This window comes from Hibiscus syriacus, unplaced genomic scaffold (genome assembly GCF_006381635.1).
Source record: "Hibiscus syriacus cultivar Baekdansim isolate YM2019G1 unplaced genomic scaffold, ASM638163v2 tig00018568_pilon, whole genome shotgun sequence".
NCBI classification, from domain to species: domain Eukaryota; kingdom Viridiplantae; phylum Streptophyta; class Magnoliopsida; order Malvales; family Malvaceae; genus Hibiscus; species Hibiscus syriacus.
In genome coordinates this window covers 14860-37290 of record NW_024062439.1, presented here as the reverse complement: position 1 = coordinate 37290, position 22431 = coordinate 14860, and the positions used below count along the sequence as shown (strand labels likewise).

At 35.6% G+C, this 22431-nt stretch overlaps 3 protein-coding genes across 3 annotated transcripts; all 3 read left to right on the top strand.

The window, feature by feature from the left end:
• The first annotated feature begins 4449 nt into the window (after positions 1-4449).
• LOC120209268 (eukaryotic translation initiation factor-like) lies at positions 4450-5248 on the top strand. The gene is made up of 3 exons (XM_039208313.1): positions 4450-4454; positions 4749-4836; positions 5012-5248. The coding sequence occupies exons 1-3, from the start codon at positions 4450-4452 to the stop codon at positions 5246-5248; spliced, it is 330 nt and encodes a 109-aa protein (XP_039064244.1).
• An 18-nt stretch (positions 5249-5266) lies between these two features.
• LOC120209266 (eukaryotic translation initiation factor-like) lies at positions 5267-6198 on the top strand. Its single transcript, XM_039208312.1, has 4 exons — positions 5267-5362; positions 5450-5707; positions 5822-6110; positions 6194-6198. Exons 1-4 carry the CDS (start codon positions 5267-5269, stop codon positions 6196-6198), a joined length of 648 nt encoding a protein of 215 aa, XP_039064243.1.
• LOC120209253 (eukaryotic translation initiation factor-like) lies at positions 6174-20677 on the top strand. Its single transcript, XM_039208306.1, has 2 exons — positions 6174-6412; positions 20106-20677. The coding sequence occupies exons 1-2, from the start codon at positions 6215-6217 to the stop codon at positions 20541-20543; spliced, it is 636 nt and encodes a 211-aa protein (XP_039064237.1). The 5' UTR covers positions 6174-6214; the 3' UTR covers positions 20544-20677.
• The last annotated feature ends 1754 nt before the right edge of the window (positions 20678-22431 follow it).

Below are 22431 nucleotides of genomic sequence, written 5' to 3'. Positions count from 1 at the left end.
GCAGGTTAAGGCAGAACACCAGCATCTATCTGGATTGTTACAGTAAGATTCCTGAGTGGAAATGGGAGCGCATTATGATAGACTTTGTTACTGGTCTTCCTCTGACTCCTTCTAAAAAGGATTCCATTTGGGTGATTGTTGATCGACTCACCAAGTCAGCGCACTTTATCCCTATCCGGATTAATTATTCTCTGGACAAACTGGCTAAGTTGTACATTTCTGAGATCGTTAGAATTCATGGTGTTCCGTTGTCTATCATATCTGATAGAGATCTGAGGTTCACTTCCAAGTTCTGGAAAGCTTTGCACGACGCTCTGGGTACTCGTTTGAATTTCAGTACAACTTTTCATCCTCAGACTGATGGACAATCTGAACGAGTTATACAAGTGATGGAGGATATGTTACGGGGTTGTGTGATTGATTTCCGTGGTAGTTGGGAAGATTTCTTGCCGTTAGCTGAGTTTACTTATAATAATAGTTACCATGCAAGTATTCACATGGCACAGTACGAGGCTCTGTATGGATGTAGATGTCGTACTCCTATATGTTGGACAGAGTTGCATGATAGAAAAACTTTGGGTCCAGACTTGATTCGAGAGACTGAAGATACTGTCAGATTGATCTGTGATCGCTTAAAAGATGCATTAGATAGGCAGAAATCATACGCAAATAAGTGACGTAAGGATATCGAGTTTGAGGTTGGAGATCAGGTTTTTCTCAAGGTATCCCCATGGAAGAAGGTATTGAGATTTGGACATAAGGGTAAACTGAGTCTACGATTTATTGGGACGTATTGTATTTTGAAGAAAGTTGGACCTGTTGCTTATCAGCTTGAGTTGCCTCCCCAGCTCAATCGTATTCATGATGTTTTTCATGTGTATGTTGAGTCGATACCGTCTAGATCCGGAACACATAATTCAGGTTGACGAGGTAGAGCTGAGACCTAATTTGTCATATGAGGAGGAGCATGTTCATGTTTTAGAGATGAATGAGCGAGTTCTTTGGAATAGGCGTATTCCAATGGTCAAAGTTCAGTGGAGTAATCGTAGCCCCTCAGAAGCTACTTGGGAGACATTGGAGTCAATGAAGGCTCAATTTCCTCGTCTATTTTCATAAGGTAAATTTCGAGGATAAAATTTCTTGTAAAGGGGAAGAATTGTAACAACCCAGAAAATTTGAAGAAAAAAAATGAAATTAAACAATTTGGTAAAAATTGGGGACTGAATTAAAAGTTCTCAAAACTTGTAGCATGTTTTAAAGTTTAAGGAAATTTAGGGACTAAACCCTGAATTTACCCAAAAAAGTGTAGGCAGACACTCTAATAAATGGGAATCAGATATGCAAGGAGTTATCATAAGAGAAAAAAAAATTTCTAAGATTTTCTTCACTCTCGCACCCTAACTTCCAACCACTATTCCGATGTCATCCGACCTCCGATCATCGTTTTACAACCACCATCGTGTTCATCATCGAGCGAGGAACAAACCTCTTAAATTAATTGAAGTGAAACGCTGCCAAACGCCGTGAATTTCAAGTCAAAGCCTCGACGTTTTTTTAGCTCCATCGCTGAGAAAATCTTAAATTCATCGTCGATCGTTGCTCCGTTTTCGACACTTCCCGCACCATCGTGTTCCTTGTGCCGTTTCGAGTCCGCCGGTGTCATCCTTGGTCTCCGTCAAAGTTTACGATTTGTTGAAATCGAGCTCTCCACCGTTCAAAATTGTGAACCGAGCTTTGTAAGTGCCTCAAAATCGCTTAAAATAATTTTTATGAATTTTTTCGTAATTATTCCGACGCCGGAAAATGGCCCACGCACCGCCACTACCCGTGGGGAAGGTTAAAATGATCGGTTTGACCGGTTTTTAAACTGTTTGCCTGGTTTTGACCCGACCCGACCCGTTGACCCGACTCGACCGTTAACCCGACCCGATGAACGTTGACCCGGTGGTATTTTGGTAATTATTTTGAAAATGGTGGTATTCTGGTAATTATCTTGAAAAAGGTGTTATTTTCGTAATTATTTTTAAATTGTGCTATTTTAGTAATTATTTCTAAAAGGATGCTATTTTCGTAATTATTTTTAAAAGGTACTACTTTAGTAATTATTTCTAAAAGGTGTTATTTTTGTAATTATTTTTAAAAGGGTGTTATTTTCGTAAAATGGTTGATCATCTATTGACATCCTTTGACTAGAACTTTGACCGGTCGTTAAATTTATTTTTCTCAAATATACCTATTTTAACATTTATCAACGTCTCGAATCTGTTTTTGGGGTCCGTTTCACCAAATTCGAACTCGAAACTCTCCAAATCGTCAGTCAAACCCGTTGACTTTGAATTTGTCCAAGGATTTAAATATCCGGAAGGTCATACTTTATGTTTTTCGACGTCCTGAATCTGATTCCGAAGTCCGTTTTGCCAAATTCTGACCCGAAATTCCCGAATCGAGCTTATGAATCCAAAAGGCTTAGTATTTTAGCATTTTTTTATTATTTATTTGAGATTTGGTTAAGGAATTGATTGAGTCTAACTTATAGACCGGGTCTGGGGGGTTACATTTTAGGACAGAGTTGAAATATTCTCTACCATTGTCAGTTCGGAGTGTATGTATGGTATAATTAAATTGGGTTCGAACCATTGAGTGAAAGTTTTGGAAGATTTTGGGTGTTTCAGATTTTTCTTTGATGAGGCATACCCAGCAAACCCTAGTGTGGTCATCAATGAAAGTTATAAACCATCTAGCCCCCATAATTTTTTGTACACGGCTGGCTCCCCACATATCACTATATATTAACGAGAAAGGTTGAGACTGAACATAAGGCTTTAACGGGTATGGTACACGGGTGTGTTTGGATAATTGGCAAATTTCACATTTCAAGGAGCTCACACTTTTATTGCGAAATAACAAAGGAAGATGTTTCTTCAAATACAAGAAGCTTGGATGTCATAGTCTACGATGACATAACATAATTATGTCCTCTTTTGAAGTAGATAGAGTCAATCCTTCTTGTGTACTGTCTTTATTCCAAACATAGAGTTCATCATCAACTTTAGCAGTGCCAATCATCATCACCGATTTTTGTTCTTGTACCACAACCAATTGTAGAAAATTCAACAAAAACATTTTCATCCTTGGTAAGTTTACTGATTGAAAGTAAATTATAGGACAATTTTGGAACATGTAGGACTTTATCAAGGGAGAAGTTTTATGCTAATTTTACTCTTCCAATTCCAGCCACCAGTGAGTAGGATCCATCAGCTATGCGGATTCGGGATTGGTCATGACAAGGTGTATAAGTGTGAAACAAAGTGGGGTTACCTGTCCTGTGATCGGAAGTTGAGTATCCAGGAGGATTTGTCAGGTTCAAGGACAATGATGAGGGTAGTACCTTGGGTGGCTAGAGAACCACTAGCCGTAGAAGTACCAAGCAACTTATAGAGTGTCTCAAGTTGGGTTTTGGTTAGGCGAACGTCGAGAACATCATCTGCAACAGTGGAGGTATTAGTGGACAGCATTGTAGTCTTATTCTCCTTCTAGTTTTTTCCAGGATAGCCATGGAGTTTGAAACATTTTTCTTTGGTATATCCTACACGGCTGCAGTAGTTACACCATGGCCTGGTTGAGATCGAATCATTTTCAGCACGGGACCTTTATGGTTATGAACCTCTAGAGATAAGGGTTGAGTTTTCAGTTGGACGATAACTAGCAGTTGTCACAGGTTTAGGTTCCTTTGAATCACCCATCATGACAAGTTGACGTTTTTCTTCTCTTTTAACTTCTGCAAATGCTTCACCAATGGTTGGCAGGGGGTTTTACCCAGAATTTGGCCACGGACCTCATCTAACTCTCGGTTCAATCCTGCTAGAAACTCATAGAGACATTCATTGTTGACGTGATTCATAAACTTGGTGTGCTCCATGCCTTTTCCCCAGTCTGCCTCATAGTACATGTCCAATTCATGCTATAAAATTTTCAGATTATCGTAGTAGTGAGTTACTTCAAGTGTTCCTTGTTGGATGTCCTTCAACTTCAGTTTGATCTCAAATACTTGGGAAGCATTTCCAAGATCCGAGTAGTTTTCTTTGATTGCATCCCACATATCTTTTGCAGTTTTGAAGAAGAGGTAGGTGCGATTAATATGGCTTTCCATTGAATTAATTAACCAAGCCATTACAATTGAGTTGTTGAGTTCCCAAGTGCCATAAGTTGGGTCTATTATGGCTAGTCGTGGGATGTCTCCATTGATATATCATAGTTTGTCACGACCACGAATCACCATAATGACCGATTGGGACCACTGTAGGAAATTTTTCCCATCTAGTCGATGATTAGTGATCATAAGAGAGGAAGGCCCCCTTGAGGGGTTCCTTGATTGATATTTGGAATCATTTGTGAGGTTTCAGTCTCGGATGAAGTTTCGACTGTGTCACCCATGGGAAGGAATAACACATGAGGCAAGAGAGATTAAAGAGGAGGGACGTTTGGGACGAGAGATTAGAGATGACATGATAAAAAAACCTTAAAGCTTTGATGCCATGAACAAAATTAAAATAAAGGTTGTTATCATTTACTAAATAGTTTACAGCCTTTATAGATTAGTCTAAGTGTAAATAAGGGAACAATCCCTAAAAATTAGAGACTAAGATTAGATCCTACTGTACAAGGAAACTCTAGGAATAAGGTAAGTAATCTATCCTTAATTTTAGGAATTCTGACACTTTGTTTTTTCTGATTTTGTCTCTTTGCAGGATACTGAACAAGCTCACTCCAGAGAAGTATGATCTTCTAAAAGGACAACTTATTGACTCCAGTATCACATTAGCGGATATCTTGAAGGTCATTCTTTATTCATGTCTTTTAATATGACCAGATATTTTTCTCTAGTTATTTTTATGTATGCTTACATGTATATATCCATACACATACACATACATTTCATGTATATTGTGTTCTTTTATATTACTGCAGGTTGTAGGAAGAAATCATTGATGGTATTATTCTGTCTTTACAGGGGGTTATTTCGCTAATATTTGAGAAGGCTATGCTGGAACCCACTTTCTGTCCTATGTATGCACTCCTATGTTCTGATCTGAATAATATGCTTCCCTCATTTTCTTCCGATGAACCTAGCGGAAAAGATATCACGTTTAAGCGAGTCCTCCTGAATAACTGCCATGAGGCATTTGATGAAGCTTATAAGCTCAGGGAAGAAGTGCGGCTTATGACTGCCCCTGAGCAAGAGATGTAGCATAGGGATAAAGAAAGGATGGTCAAGCTCCGCACTCTAGGAAATATTCATTTAATTGGTGAGCTTCTGAAGCAAAAAATGGTGTCTGAGAAGATAGTCCATCACATTGTGCAGGTTATTACCGATACTTCTTTCTCATCGATGGATCAAGGAATTTTAGCCAGTTACACTGTACATATTTCTTTCCTTTGTGCCAAATAGGAACTTTTGGGCCCTGACAATAGAGCATGTCCTGTAGAGGAGAATGTTGAGGCTATTTGTCAGTTCTTCAACACTATTGGTAAGCGGCGTGATGGTAAGCAGCTTGATGAGAGCCCCAAATCACGCCGCATAAATGATACGTACTTCAACAGATTGAAGGATTTGACAACAAATCCTCAGCTTGCTCTAAGATTGAGATTTATGGTTCGTAATGTTCTAGATATTCGAGCAAATAAATGGGTTCCCAGACGAGAGGAGGTAACTCATAAATTCAATCATATTTTCTTGGGTAGATTAGATAGATGATGTTGACATCTCCAAGTCAATGGCTTTAATATTGACAACTCTGTTTTTTGGTATGGATTGCTGGAGGTGAAAGCCAAAACAATTAATGAAATCCATTCTGAGGCTAAAATGAATCTTGGTCTGCGTCCAGGTGCTACTGCAAGTATTAGAAATTGTCGCGTTGTTTCTACTGGTTCTACAAGTCCTGGTCCTGGTTTTCCTATCACATGCCCTGGTGCTGGAGGTCTGATGCCCGGAAAGCCAGGAACTCGTAGAATGCTTGGGATGCCTGGAATGAACAATGATAATTGGGAAGTTCCTAGGAACCGGTCAATGCCAAGGGGTGATGCACAGGGTACACTTCCTGGAGGGCATGGTCCATCGCCATCAATCCATAAAGCTTCAATGAACCCAAGATTGTTGCCTCAAGGAAGTGGTAGGACAAGCGCCCTATTGCAGGGTAGTTCAACCTTTCCTGCTATGCAATCCAACACTACTTGTGGTGCTGAGTCTATTGCACAACCTTCTCTTTCTATCAAACATGTGCCCCTGGCTGCTGTTGCGTCCCTAGTTGAGGAGAAACCTCTAGCTCCACATGAAAACCTAAATCCAAATGATCTTCAGAGAAAGACGAAAGCGCTGCTGGATGAATATTTCAATGTCAGGCTGCTGGATGAAATTGTTATGGAATTCGGGTTAATTTCCACCAATAATAACAAATTTGAAAACTATTATCTAGGTGACTAGTGTGAAAACGATTATACTAAAAATCACCCCAAGGTAGATTCTCAGGAAAGAGGAGGGGTCACAATGGTCCCTCTTAAAACCCACTTTCTTTAGACAGAACTACCAAGACAAGTAATTTTAATAAGACAATAATTAACAACAACTATACCCGACAATAGCTATTAAATATATATAAAAGAGAACACCAAAATTTAACGAGGTTATGCCAAAATTATACCTACCTCCTCGAACACTACTAAAACTAATAGAGGAAATATTACAAAGAGGGAGAAAGAGTACAAATAACCTTTAATATAGAAGAAGACTTATATTTGTGGGATGTTTAACTAAGGAGGAGGATAGCTTTATTTATAATAAAAGAATTTCCCCTCCTCCTTATACACAACCAATGTGGGACTTTGCCAAAAAACCAACGAATCTCCACCTTGGCAAATTCCACACACATCTCTCAAAAATTCAATCTTCAGAGTGTCTGTAAATTCATCTTTCAATTTGTAACAATATTGACCAAGTCTAAACAATGTTTAAACTTGACCGCAGTTACCACTTTTGTCAACATATCAGCAGGATTCTCAGTCGTCCGAATCTTCTGGATTATGACTCCACCTTCTTCTAGAATTTATCGTACAAAGTGATATCGAACATCTATGTGTTTCATCCTTGTTTGGTAAACCTGGTTCTTTGCTAAATAAATAGCAATCTGACTGTCACAATGCACTTTGATGTGCTTATGTTCCATTCCCAATTCACCAAGCAACCCTTGAAGCCAAATTGCCTCCTTCACAGCCTCTGTAACTGCCATATACTCTGCCTCTGTAGTAGACAAAGCCATTGTTGATTGTAAGGAGGACTTCCAACTGACTGGTGCCTTTGCAAATGTAAACATATAACCAATAGTTGATCGACGCTTGTCCAAATCACCTGCATAGTCTGAATCACAATACCCAACTACACACTGACCATCTTGTTTGTCCTGCTGAAAGATCAAACCAACATCTACGATGTTCAGAATATACCGCAGAATCCATTTCACAGCTTGCCAATGGTCCTTTCCAGGATCATGCATATACCTGCTCACAACCCCAACTGCCTATGAAATATCGGGTCTTGTACACACCATTGCATACATCAAGCTACCAACAACACTTGCATATAGAACATTTGACATGTATTCTCGTTCTGCATCATCCTTAGGTGACATGGATGCACCGAGCTTGAAATGAGGAGCAAGAGATGTATTAACTGGTTTTGACTTCTCATTCATGCCAAAACGTTTTAGTACCTTCCTCAGATATTCTTTCTGAGACAAACCAAGCCTCCCCAATTTCTTATCCCTTGATATCTTCATTCCTAGAATCTTCTTTGCTTCACCAAGATCCTTCATCTCAAACTCCTTGTTCAATTGAGTCTTTAGTTTCACAATTTTTGTCTGACTCTTGGAAGCTATCAGCATATCATCAACATAAAGAAGAAGATATATATATGATCCGTCTTGTAGCTTACGTAAATAAACACAATGATCATATTTGCTTCTTGTGTACTTATGCCCTATCATAAACTTGTCAAATCGCTTGTGCCACTGCCTTAGAGATTGCTTCAATCCGTACAACGATTTTTCTAATTTGCACACCATCTTTTCTTTTTCAGCAATTTTGAATTAATCTGGCTGAGTCATGTAGATTTCCTCATCCAAGTCTCCATGTAAAAATGCAGTTTTTACATCCATCTGAACTAGTTCCAAATCCAACTGTGCTACCAAAGCCAACAAAATTATGATGGAGGAATGTTTTACAACTGGAGAAAATACTTCATTATAATCAACTCCATCAGTTTGAGCGTAGCCTTTAGCCACCAATCTTGCTTTGTAGCGGATGTTATTCTTGTCAGAAAATCCATCTTTCTTTGCATATACCCACTTGTACCCAATTGCCTTCTTTCCCTTCGGAAGACTAGCTAGTTTCCACGTCTAATTCTTTTGAAGGGATTGAATTTCTTCATTCATGGCGATCCTCCACTTTTTGTGTTCTGAACTTTGGACTGTTTCATTAAAAGTGGCAGGAACGTCATCAATTGTAATTGGTGATGCAAAAGAGACCATATCAGCATAACGAGCAGGTTGTCTAATGGTTCTCTTTCCCTTTCTGAGTGCAATTGATTCATGTTGCTATAGAGGTTCTTGGGTCTGAACCTCTTCTTCATCTGACTCTTCTTCTACCATAGGAGAGTCAACATCAGTTTCTTTACTGGCTGGGTCAATTCTGATTCCTTCAAACTCCACTTGTTTGGGAGTTCCATCTGTCTGGTCCAATTTTTTTGAAGTCACCTTTCTCTACATGGTAGATTCATCAAAGGTAACATCCCTGCTGAAGATTATTTTCTTTATTTCTGGACACCAAAGACGATAGCCTTTCACACCAGAGGTGATCCCTATAAAGATCGCCTTCTTTGCTCTTGGATCCAACTTTGACTCCTTAACATGGTAGTATGCAGCGGGACCAAACACATGTAAGGAATCATAATCTGTAACAGGTTCTCCAAACCATTTCTCTAATGGTGTTTTACCACCAATAGCAGTCGATGATAAGCGGTAGACAAGGTGACAAGCATAGACCAAAGCCTCAGCCCAAAATTCTTTGCCTAACCCAGCATTAGACAATATACACCGAACCTTCTCCACTAATGTCTGGTTCATACGCTCTGCCATCCCATTCTGTTGTGGTATAGATCTGACAGTGAAATGCCTGACAATACCTTCTTCTTCACAGACTTTTAGAAATAGATCATTTTTGTACTCTCCACCATTGTCTGTACAAAGACGTTTGATTTTTCTGCCTGTTTGAGTCTCCACCATCTTTTTCCATTTAAGGAAAAATCCTAGTACCTCATCCTTTGTCTTCATTGTATACACCCAAACTCTCTGGGAAAAATCATCAACAAAGGTGACTTAATAGTGTGTTCCTCCCAATGAAGTTGTCTTGGAAGGCCCCTATACATCTGAATGAACATAATCCAAAATACCTTTAGTATCATGGATTATTGTTCCAAATTTCACCTTTGTCTTCTTCCCTTTGATGCAATGCTCACAAAAAGCTAATTTGCAAGCCCAAACACCCTTCAATAATCCTTGATCTATCAGCAATTTCAAGGATTTTTCACCAACATGCCCCAAGCGCATATGCCATAACCTGGTTGCTTCTGACTCCTGTTTATTAGTAGAAGCTGCCACTTCTATTGTCCCAACAATTGTACTACCCAGAAAGTAATACACATTGTTTCTTTTCCGGATTCCCTTCATTATCACCAGTGCACCAGAGATAATCCTCATAATCCCATCTTTTTCCCTCACTTCTAAACCTCTTGACTCTAAGGTTCCCACAGAGATGAGATTTCTCATTAAATCTGGTACATAATGGACACATGTTAAGGTTCTGATTGATCCATCCTGATTCCTCAAGCGAAATGAACCAATCCCAAGTGTGTCAAGAGGGGAATTATTTGCTGTGTAGCAATTCCACCTTTTAGTTCTTTAAAATCAAAGAACCATTCTGTATTGGGGGTCATATGGTGGCTATATGCTGAATCTAACAACCATGAACTGGAATAGTTGGTTGATGGCGTAGCAACGAATGCAAAATCTAAATTTGTATCATCATACTCGACCACATTTGATTCTGAGACAGTCTTTCCCCTTTTAGGTTTTCCTTTATTCTTTAGCTTGGGACATTCTTTCTTTCAGTGCCCTTTTTCTCAACAAAAGGCACATTCATCTTTGCTCAATCTGGACTTTGACTTCGATCTCCCTATCCTTCCTTTATTCTGACTATTCGAACGACCTCTAACAACAAGAGTTTCTGCTTCGACACTTGTATTTTCTTGTTTGTCTTTCTTTCTCAATTCATAACTATACAAGACATCAGTTACTTCACTGAGAGAAACATCAACCTTCCCATGAAATAGAGTAATTTCAAGATACTCAAACTCATCAGGAAGTGATCCCATCAACATCGGAGCCAGATCTTCGTCTTCAAAAGTCACGTCCATATTCATCAGATCAGTCACCAGCTGATTAAAGCTAGTAATGTGATCATTCATAGTGGTACCTGGTACATAGTTGAAGCGGAACAATCTCTTTTTCATGTAGAGCTTGTTCTAACCGCTTTTCTTCAAAATTTCTCCTCCAGTGCCTTCCACAATTTACTTGCAGAAGTTTCCTTAGAAAATGCATACTTTTGCTCTCTAGAAAGACACGATCGAATAGTACCACATGTCAATATATTGATCCTCTTCCATTCTTTCTCCTCAACATCATTTGGTTTCTCTCCTTCAATAGTAATGTCTAGACCTTACTGAAATAGGGCATCTAGAACCTCACTTTGCCACATGCCGAAATGATCGGTGCCATCAAAAATCTCCACTGTAAATCTAACATTTGTCACAGCATTTCTTGCGGATGTGTTGAGTTAATCGATTGACGGAATCGGCCAAGAGGGGGTGAATTGCCAATTAAAAATTTGGTGGAAGCTTTTGCAGAAAATTGAAAGTAATTGCACAGCGATTTAGAATTGTTCGACTTTCTCAACCAAAGTCTACGTCCACTACCTTAGCTATCCACACTAAGGATTTTCTAACAAATTCACTAATTTGTTCTTTCTTTTGAGGACAAAGAGTAATCTTACAACTCCCTCAAGAATTATACCCCAAATTCTTGAGCACACTCTTTTTCAAAGAGAAATACACAAATTTGCAAACTTACAAGGAAAACCTCACAAGGTAAGATGTTTGCACAATTCTAGAACAAGAAAAGAACATTAAAAAATAATTACAAATGAGCACAAATAGTGTTCTTGAAAGCAAAATGAATATTGAAAGGAAAATTGGCTTGATTTGCACAAACTTGGTGTTTGATGCTTTCTCTCTTGTTTCTCTATATTTCTTGTTGATCAAAGGCTTCAGAACTTGTTTAAATACTCCCTCAATTGATTCTGAATGTTGGGGATGATTAGTGGAGTCAATGGAGTCGTTTAAGTGTGAAAACCATTAATACAACAACTTGGAGCGTGGGGGGAATCAGTACTCCTCATGGGGAATCAGTTCCCTAAGTGTAAAATTCAAATATTTCATCCGTTAAACAAGGGGGAATCGATACCCCCTGGGGAGAATCGGTTCCCTCCGAACATTCTGTTTTTCTCGGAGCAAAACCATTCAAGGGGGGAATCGGTTCGATCTTAGCAATCTGGAATTTTTGGCTTTGAAATTGTTCGAAATATTTTGTAAAATTATTTTGAAATTATTTTAAGTTTAAATCTTAATTTTATACTTGAGTAATGATTAAAAATGATATTTGAAAGATTTGGAGTAATATTTTGATATTAGAATAATTATATCGAATATACTTATAAAATCTTTTTGAAAAATCTTAAAATTCATTTATCTTAATTTGTTATATCGAAATATCAAAATGTTTTCAACAATCTCCCCCTTTTTGATATAACAAAACATTTTAGTAATTTTAAGATTTTGAAATCAAGTTTTGAAATTATTCCCCCTTACTCTAACACTTCTCCCTTTAAAAAAAACTTTAATATTTCTCCCCCTTTTTGTTAAATCAAAAAGACATTTAAAAGATTTTAAACAAGTTTTTGAAAAACAATTATCCAATTGATAACTAAATATAACGTAAGCTGCTAAGATCATAATCAAGAGAAAGATTAGTTATTAGTTTCATAATTCAATATTTATAAACAATGTGAAATGGCAAAAAAATTGGCCATAATGCAACTAATATGTAAATGATGCAAAAATAAACATTAAGCTCAAAATAAAAGTGAAAATCAAACCAAATATATAAACATGTAAGTTCAAATATCCAATTATCCAACAAATTCAAACACCCAAAATAAAACAATCCATGAACATCAAAATGTTTCACAATTAAAAGTTCTGAGTTCGGGACGATAAACACATTGACCCAAAGACCGAGTTTGATAAACAAATTACTAAGGAGACAACCATAAACCAAGGTTTCTATATTCTTGGAAGGAACAATGTTTATGGAAACTCACTAAAGATGATCTGTGGCAGATTAATCTTCTTTTTATGTTGGATACAATATATCCACCATATATCTATGTTCCTAAGGGAGTACCTACCTCCGGATGATCTAAACCACCAAGAGATCATATAATGAAGAAATCTATCACGATAAGTTCTTAGGGTACTCTCACTATCCTTAGACTTATAGGGTGAATCCACAGTCTCTTTTTCATTAAACCTGAGTTATCTAGTCCGAAATGGGTAGCGATTGTACCGGAGTCAATAAAAATGAATTGTCCTAAAAGATAGGATCGAATTTCTATAATTTCATATCGGCGCTCGTTTTGGACACATACCACATTGGAATAGAAAAATACAGACTAATTGATGATAAACCAAATGTTTGAGTTTAAAGAGTTTATCAAACTTCTAGGATTTAAGAGTAGGAAGATATTGGAAGTCCATATCTTCTATAGCTTGAATCGAAGGGATACGTTCTTCCTGGATTTTGTATGACTCAAAATAAGTATGGTACCTATGATATAGATCTTGTCTACGACCAGGTACGTGAAACAAGAGTTCAAAATGGTCATATTTGGGTTATTTGGATTGGGTGGAGGAATAAGAGGTCGGTTTTGACTTGAGCGACTGACAATGTCCTAGGTCGTTTAGGATTTGACATGGTTTAAGAATCGGAATAGAATATGTAACCTGCAAATTTAAACACATGTATGCAATATAATCAAACCCAAAACTCAAATGAGTCCTCAATATTTCAAGTTTCTCTAAACCGAATACTAAAGGGCAATGTTTTGAAAAACTATTTGGAAAATAATGTTTGAAAATCATCATATAAACAATGCCCGATGTAATGTTCATCTTAGAACTAATCAAAACTAGTCCTAAGTTCAAAAATCAATGAAATAGAGGATTTTGAAATATTATCTTGAAAATTTGGATTTTAAGAGAATGTGATGTTGTTTGCAAGGATTAGAAGTTGAAGAAAGATCTAATTATGACTTGTATTTGATGATTTTGGCAAAAATGGAGATTTAGAGAGAAAAAGAGGATGAACGACGTTTAATAAAGAAGAGAGGGTTTGAGCAAATATTGAGTTCTACCCGTGTTAAAACCAGAACCCCATAGGGGTATCGATTCCCCCAGGGGGGAATCTGTTCCCATTCAAAGGGGGAATCGGTTCCCCTTCAAGGGGGTATCGATTCCCTCTTCCCTATAATTAAAAAATATGTATTTTAAAAAATTCAAAATGCTAAATTAATCTTTTCTAGTGGTATTGGCAACTCATATATCAAAAATTAATTATGTTCAATCAATCAAATTAATCATTAAACTACATTTGAACATAAAGTTAATTTTTTATCAAGAATCATAAACTCCCCCTAACTAATAGCAATGAATGTAATCAGAAATTACTATTATAAGCATTTTTCATTTAGTCTTAAAAGTGCTAAAATTATTTTAAACACTAAGTGAAGATAAGTCAGTTAAACCTAATTCTCTCATAAGTATCCAAAAACGTTCATTGTCTAAAGGTTTTGTAAAGATATCCGCTAATTGATGCAAAGTATCAATAAATTCTAGAACTACATCTTCCTTAGTGACATGGTCTCTAATGAAGTGTTGTCTTATTTCAATGTGCTTAGTTCTAGAGTGTTGGATGGGATTTTTAGTGAGACAAATAGCACTAGTATTGTCACACTTGATAGGAATGGTACCTACTTTAATTCTATAATCAAAAAGTTGTTGTTTCATCCATAAAACTTGTGCACAACAACTACCGGTTGAAATGCATTCGGCTTCAGTGGTAGATAATGCAACACAATTTTGTTTCTTTGAAAACCAAGAAATCAACATATTTCCAAGGAATTGGCAAGTACCGGAGGTTCTTTTCCTATCTAATTTGCATCCTCCATAATCCGCATCAGAAAAGGCATGCAAGATAAAGCTAGAGTCTCTAGGATACCAAAGTCCTAAACTAGGAGTGTCTTTAAGGTATCTAAAGATTCTCTTAACAGCTAGTAAATGTGATTCCTTAGGACATGATTGAAATCTAGCACATAAGCAAACACTAAACATAATGTCTGGTCTACTTGCAGTTAGATAGAGCAAAGAACCAATAATTGACCTATATAATTTAACATCCACACATTTACCTCCTTCATCCAAGTCAAGCTTTGTAGAAGAGCTCATTGGAGTGTCATGAGGTTTCCCATTTTCCAGTCTAAACTTCTTGAGCATATCTTTGACGTACGTAGCTTGATTAAAGATGCCATCTTTTCTTTGCTTGATTTGGAGTCCCAAGAAAAATGAGAGCTCCCCCATCATGCTCATTTCGAATTCACTTTGCATTAGCTTAGAGAAAATTCTTGGCAATGAACATCATTAGTAGAACCAAATATTATATCATCAACATAAATTTGAACTACTAATAAATCTTTACCTTTATGCTTTAAAAACAATGTAGTGTCAACCTTCCCTTTTGAAAAACATTTTTCAATTAAAAAGTTTGACAATCTTTCATACCAAGCTCTAGGAGCTTGTTTTAAACCATAAAGCGCTTTTGTCAATTTAAGAACATGATCCGAAAATTTTGAATCTTCAAAACCTGGAGGTTGTTCCACATACACTTCGTCTTTTATAAAACCATTTAAAAATACACTTTTAACATCCATTTGATATAATTTAAATTCATGAAAATATGGAAATGCTAATAACATTCTAATTGCTTCCATCCTAGCTACGGGAGCATATGTTTCATCATAGTCTATGCCCTCTTCTTGAGTATACCCTTGAGCAACAAGTCTAGCCTTGTTTCTCACTATATTACCACTTTCATCAAGCTTATTCCTAAATACTCATCTAGTACCTACAGTAGATTTATTACTAGGCCTTTCAACTAATGTCCATACTTTACTTCTCTCAAATTGATTTAATTCTTCATGCATAGCCATAATCCAATGTTCATCATTTAATGTTTCTTTAATATTCTTAGGCTCTATGCATGAAATAAATGCAACATAATTACAAATATTTCTAAGATAAGATTGAGTTGTTACCCCTTTGGATGGATCACCTATAATCTCACCATCCTTGACATAGTTGTACTCTCTTGGATAAGATATTTCCCTTTCTTCAATGGTTGGATTCTCAAGAGGATTATGAGTTTCCTCATCTTTTGTTTCTTCCTTTGATAATGATTCTCCAATGTCATGTCTAACGTCATTTGTATTTATAATACCTACATCATCATTCAAACAAGAATCCTTCCTCGGAAGGAGATTATCATCGAAAAACAACATGTATAGACTCTTCTACAACCAAAGTTCTTTTATTAAATATCGATAAGATTTAGAATTTAAGGAATAACCCAGAAAAATTCCTTCATCACTTTTAGCATCAAATTTGCCAAGGTTTTCTTTACCGTTGTTTAAAACACAACATTTACATCCAAAAGGATGAAAATAGCTAATGTTAGGCTTTTTATTTTTGAAAATTTCATATGGAGTTTTCTTTAAAATTGGCCTAATCATTACTCGATTTACAACATAACAAGCGGTATTTGTGGCTTCCGCCCAAAAATATTTTGTCAAATTATTTTCACAAAGTATGGTTCTAGCCATTTCTTCTAAAGTTCGATTTTTTCTCTCAACAACTCTATTTTGTTGAGGGGTTCTAGGTGCTGAAAAATTATGGCTAATACCATTAGAATTACAAAACTCATTAAATCCAAGATTTTCAAATTCAGTGCCATGATCACTTCTAACACTAGTGATAGAGTAACCTTTTTCGTTTTGGATTACTTTTGAAAATGTGATGAAATTTTCTAATGTTTCATCTTTAGTACTTAAGAATAGAACCCAAGTATATCTAGAATAGTCATCTACCAAGACAAATACATATTGTTTTCCACCCAAGCTAGTAGTCCTAGTTTGCCCAAAAAAGATCTATATGGATCAATTGTAATATTCTACTAGTTGACACATCATTAATGGATTTAAAAGAAACTCGCTTTTATTTTCCTTTAGCACAAGCATCACAGATTTTATCATTATCAAATTTTAGTTTAGGCAGCCGTCGAACCAATTCTCCTTGAACTAACCGTTGCAAAACACTCATGCTAGCATGTCCTAGTCTCCTATGCCATAACCAACTATCATGCTCATCCTTAGCAACTAGGCATAAATTAGTCATATTGATAGAATTTAAATGCACCATGTAAATGTTTCCTATTCTATGACCAACAAGCATAATCAAAGTAGATGCAATGTCAATCAATTAAACACTTAATTTAAAAAATAAGACATTGTATCTTTTGTCAAATTCATCTAATCAGATTATGCTTTAATCCATTCACATACAAAACATTATGCAATGTTGATAATCGAGATTAAGAGCACATGCATAAAGTTTTTGTAAAAAATGTTATGCATTAAAACTTTATAATATTAAAAAAAATGCATAATCATTAAGAAAAATTTAAGGTCAAAATTTTTGCAAAACCAAAGTTCCTGAAAAATTGATATCAATTGTTAAAGAGATATCAATTACATTTTGAAAACAATTTTGACCAAAAATTAATATGATGAACTAGAGTTTATAAAACATTACCAAAAATTATTATGTTCATCATACAATATTTTTCAACATACATGAGATAAAACATAATCATTTAGAATTAAAAACCTCATGCATGCATAAACTAAATGAGCAACCAAATAAAATAAAAACATTAAGTTTAGAGGTTACCCATTCATTTTTCATGTGTGGCTAGGGCATCTTGAATATCATCATCTTCATCATCATTGCTCTCACTCACCTACAAGAGACATTTAAGTAGATTTTGATATACAAATTTCTTTGGATCCTTGAACATTAGTTTCAATGCCTCTTGTTCCTTTTGGAACCCATACTTGTCTAATTTTAAATTGTTTTCCTTTCTTTAAAGGACAAGTATGTTCCTTATGACCATGATAATGACAATGTGAACATATTGTCATTATTGAACTAGATGAATTATTTAAAATGATCTCTTTTTCTTTTGTTAAACATTCAAGCTTAACTTTCAAATCGAAATTTTCTTTTTCAATACTTTCAAATTTCATTTTTGAAAGCTCTAAATCCTTCTTCAAGATTTCATTTTGATTTTCAAAATCCATTTTCGTTTCTAGAAGAAGTTTGTTTAATTTGAAAATTTCTTTTTCAAAGTTTTCAGATTTTATTTTTGAAAGCTCTAACTCCTTTCTCAACATTTCATTTTGATTTTCCAAGTCTGTTTTAGCTTTCAAAAGAAGATCATTTTTAGCAATAAATTTAGAAATAAATTTATTGTATTTAGAGTTCATGGTCTCAAACTCCAAAAATAATTCATCATAAGTATCTTGTAACTCATTAAAAGATTTTGAATTTAATCTATTTGAGTTAGAAGATACCTTTGGCTCTGTGAGAGCTAATAGAGACATCACCTTTATTGGTTCTTCTTCTTCCTTGTCTCCATAGATCTCCTCAAGCTTATCCCACATCTCCTTGGCATTTGAACAAGAAAAAACTCATTTATATACATTAGGATCAATTGCACAACACAATATGTGCATAGCTTTTGTATTTTGTTGAGCTTTCTTCCGTTCTTGATCACTCCACTTCTTTGCCTTCTTTGTAGGAGAAGAATATCTTTTCTCAATCATCATCCAATCTTCCATATCAAATGCTTGGATAAATATCATCATAAGCTTCTTCCAACGACGATAATTTGTTCCATTGAAGTGTGGAGGCACGTCAATTGGTCTGGATTCTTCCATGGAGAATGAACCGGAAGTGGACGCCATCTTTATCGATTTAACTCTTCCCGGATCTACTCAAGAGGCGGTTAAACCTTCAAATGAGTCAAGCTCTGATACCAATTGTTGAGTTAATCGATTGACAGAATCGGTCAAGAGGGGGTGAATTGGCAATTAAACATTTGGTGGAAGCTTTTGCAAAAAATTGAAAGTAATTGCACAGCGATTTAGAGTGGTTCGACTTTCTCAACCAAAGTCTACGTCCACTACCTTAGCTATCCACACTAAGGATTTTCCAACAAATTCACTAATTTGTTCTTTCTTTTGAGGACAAAAGAGTAACCTTACAACTCTCTCAAGAATTATATCCCAAATTCTTGAGCACACTCTTTTTCAAAGAGAAATACACAAATTTACAAACTTACAAGGAAAACCTCACAAGGTAAGATGTTTGCACAATTCTAGAACAAGAAAAGAACACTCAAAAATAATTACAAATGAGCACAAATGGTGTTCTTGAAAGCAAAATGAATATTGAAAGGAAAATTGGCTTGATTTGCACAAACTTGGTGTTTGATGCTTTCTCTCTTGTTTCTCTATATTTCTTGTTGATCAAAGGCTTCAGAACTTGTTTAAATACTCCCTCAATTGATTCTGAACGTTAGGGATGATTAGTGGAGTCAATGGAGCCGTTTAAGTGTGAAAACCATTAATACAATAGCTTGGAGCGTGGGGGGAATCGGTACCCCTCATGGGGAATCAGTTCCCTAAGTATAAAATTCAAATATTTCAACCGTTAAATAGGGGGAATCGATACCCCCTGGGGGGAATCGGTTCCCTCTGAGCATTCTGTTTTTCTCGGAGAAAAACCATTCAGGGGGGAATCGGTACCCCCTTGGGGGGAATCGGTTCCCTCTGAGCAATATGGAATTTTTGGCTTTGAAATGGTTCGAAATATTTTGTAAAATTATTTTGAAATTATTTTAAGTTTAAATCTTAATTTTACACTTGAGTAAGGATTAAAAATGACATTTGAAAGATTTGGTGTAATATTTTGATATTCGAATAATTATATCGAATACTTATAAAATCTTAAAATTCATTTATCTTAATTTGTTATATCGAAATATCAAAATGTTTTCAACATGATGTTTTTGTGTCGTCTGCCATTTCTGCTACAAATTCTATTTAATAGTTGTCAATGCGGAATGTCAATTACCCCAAGGAAAGTTTTTCTGATGTGGAAGATCAGCCTAAGCCACAACCACAGAGCATACTAAAATAAACCAAGAGCGTTGATACCAATTGTTGTGGAATTCGGGTTAATTTCCACCAATAATAACAAATTTACCTTGAAAACTATTATCTAGGTGACTAGTGTGAAAATGATTGTACTAAAAATCACCCCAAGGTAGATTCCCAGGAAAGAGGAGGGGTCACAATGGTCCCTCTTAAAACCCACTTTCTTTAGACAGAACTACTAAGACAAGTAATTTTAATAGGACAATAATTAACAACAACTATACCCAACAATAACTATTAAATAGACATAAAAGAGAACACCAAAATTTAACGAGGTTAGACCAAAATTATTCATACCTCCTCTAACACTACTAAAACTAATAGAGGAAATATTACAAAGAGAGAGAAAGAGTGCAAATAGCCTTTAATATAGAAGAAGGCTTATATTTGTGGGATGCTTAACTAAGGAGGAGGATGGCTTTATTTATAACAAAAGAATTTCCCCTCCTCCTTATACACAACCAATGTGGGACTTTGCCAAAAAACCAACAGAAGCTTTGTTGTGTGTGGAGGAACTAAAATCTCAATCTTACCATCCTGAGGTTGTGAAAGAAGCCATTTCCATTGCCTTGGACAAAAGCTCACCTTGTGTTGAGCCGGTTTCGAAACTTCTCGAACACATGTTGATTAAGAAACTTTTTACCCCTAGAGACATCGGAACTGGATGCCTCCTCTATGATGCCTTGTTGGATGATGTTTCCATCGACTTACCGAAAGCACCAAACAATTTTGGAGAAATAATTGGGAGACTAGTGTTGGCTGGGGGGTTAGATTTTAAGCAGGTGAAGGAAATACTCAAGAAGATGGAGGATGACATGTACCAGAAAGCCATGTTTGATGCTGCAATGAGGATTGTTAGCTCGAATCCTTCTGGGCAAGGTCTGCTCGATTCTTCGGCTTTCGAGGTTGAGGCCTGTCGGAGCCTATTCTAAATTCTGCATGCTACTTTAAATGTTTTGTGTCCGCAAGAACTTGTATTATTGGATAAAGTGCAGCTGCCGAGGACAGGTACAATTTTATTGAGACGTATATTTCAACAGGGCATTCAGCGGTGTGTTTATTGAGATGAAAAGCACCACCATGGCTAATTTTGATACATTTTTCTTATCTTTCCCAAGCGTAAAAGCATTAATTGATTAATAAATAATAATAATAATAATAATGCTAGTCTAAAACATTTCCGTTTTTGTTGAACAAAATTTGATTCTTGGCTAATGATTCAATTGTTCATGCAACTTTTATTTTTATTTGCTTATTGCTATAATATTACCAAGTTTTCAGGTAAATGGGCACCTCTAAGGGTTGGTTCTAATCGTCTACCAAGTATTTACTCTTCTTGTCCCCTGTTGATTTGTTTTTGGTTAATTTTTTTTTAAACTTTGACCGGTTATTATTAGAAAAATTATAAAAAATATTTTAAAAGCCTTAATTCAAGTAATTTTAAAAATATATATTTTATAAAATTTAATTATTTAAAATTAATGGGACGGAAGAAGTAGTTGATTATGAACTTTGTCAATAAGTAAAACTCTATCATGACGCAAATAATTTTTTTTACGTTATTGTATATATAACAAAATTTTAGAGTTCGGTTCCTTAAAAAGTCATATGAATTGGATTAATATAGAAAGTACATGAATGTTAAATTTAATAAAACATAATCCTATGGAACTTATACTATGGTTTAGGTAAAAAGAAAATGCAATTTAAAGGAGCTGTTGGTGTAGTTAAATTATTTTAATTAAAGTATTAGAGCGGATATGTCATCATGTATCTCATCTCTAACAAAACCCGATTGACGGGAGAAAAACGAACCAATCGCAATACGTCAAATCTCCCGCTTCTTATTTGGTTTGAGAGATCAGAGATATCCCGCAAGGAATACCAAGCAGCACATGCATCGACGACTACTTTAAATGACGAGACATTGAAGTGAAACTAGCTATTGTCATCTCTTTTCTCCGACCAAAGTTTTTGTAGTGCCATCCTCCTCTTTAGTAGGGATGTAAAATCGGATAATCGTTCAGGTTTCAGTCGGATCCTGTCAGGTAGGATAAAATCGGATACATGTCAAGTCAAGTAAATTTGATGCTTTGATTCGGATCAGGTCGGGTCCAGGCCAAATCAAGTCGGGTCATTTTCAGGTTGATTTGACACTAGGTACAGTTCGGGTTACTTTTAGTGCGGATCGATGTCAGTTCAGGTCAAAACAGTTCAGGTCCGGAGCAGTTAAAAAGCAGGTTAATTCAGGTTCGGATTGACTTCAGGCGGATCTTGTTCAAATCGGGTCACATCATTGGCAGATAAAATTCAGGTCGGATCTCTATCAGATACAAATTGAGTTCAAATCGGGTTAATTTTATTTTTAGATTATTTATTTTTGTCATTTGCGAACATTGAATTGCAATTTGTAATTGTATATGATTTAGAGTAAATTACTAAGAATATAAATAATCATGGTTCAATTTTATGAAAAATACAAATTGAAGGACTAAATTGAACAAATATGAAATTAAAAATTAAAATTTAAATAAATTAAACAACACACATTGATGAGGGATCAAATCGAAATAATTTTAAATTGTGTGGATGAAATTAATGCAAAAAGTACTAAATTATACCCATTTAAAAAGTTATGGGTCAATTAAAAAAATATAAATAAGTAATCAGTATGGGTCAATTTCAGATGCAAACATAATTTGGACGACTAAATTGATCAAATATGAAATTACAAATAAAAATTTAAATAAATTAAACAACACACATTGATGATGGATCAAATCGAAATAATTTTAAATTGTGAGGTTTAAATTAATACAA

Coding starts and splice junctions, on each gene's coding strand:
- LOC120209268 (XM_039208313.1), top strand. Junction 4,837..5,011: donor CATTAGCGGATATCTTGAAG/GTCATTCTTTAT, acceptor CTGTCTTTACAG/GGGGTTATTTCGCTAATATT.
- LOC120209266 (XM_039208312.1), top strand. CDS start 5,267: ATGGTCAAGCTCCGCACTCTAGGAAATATTCATTTAATTGGTGAGCTT. Junction 5,363..5,449: donor TAGTCCATCACATTGTGCAG/GTTATTACCGAT, acceptor TGTGCCAAATAG/GAACTTTTGGGCCCTGACAA. Junction 5,708..5,821: donor GGGTTCCCAGACGAGAGGAG/GTAACTCATAAA, acceptor GGATTGCTGGAG/GTGAAAGCCAAAACAATTAA.
- LOC120209253 (XM_039208306.1), top strand. CDS start 6,215: ATGCAATCCAACACTACTTGTGGTGCTGAGTCTATTGCACAACCTTCT. Junction 6,413..20,105: donor ATGTCAGGCTGCTGGATGAA/ATTGTTATGGAA, acceptor AAACCAACAGAA/GCTTTGTTGTGTGTGGAGGA.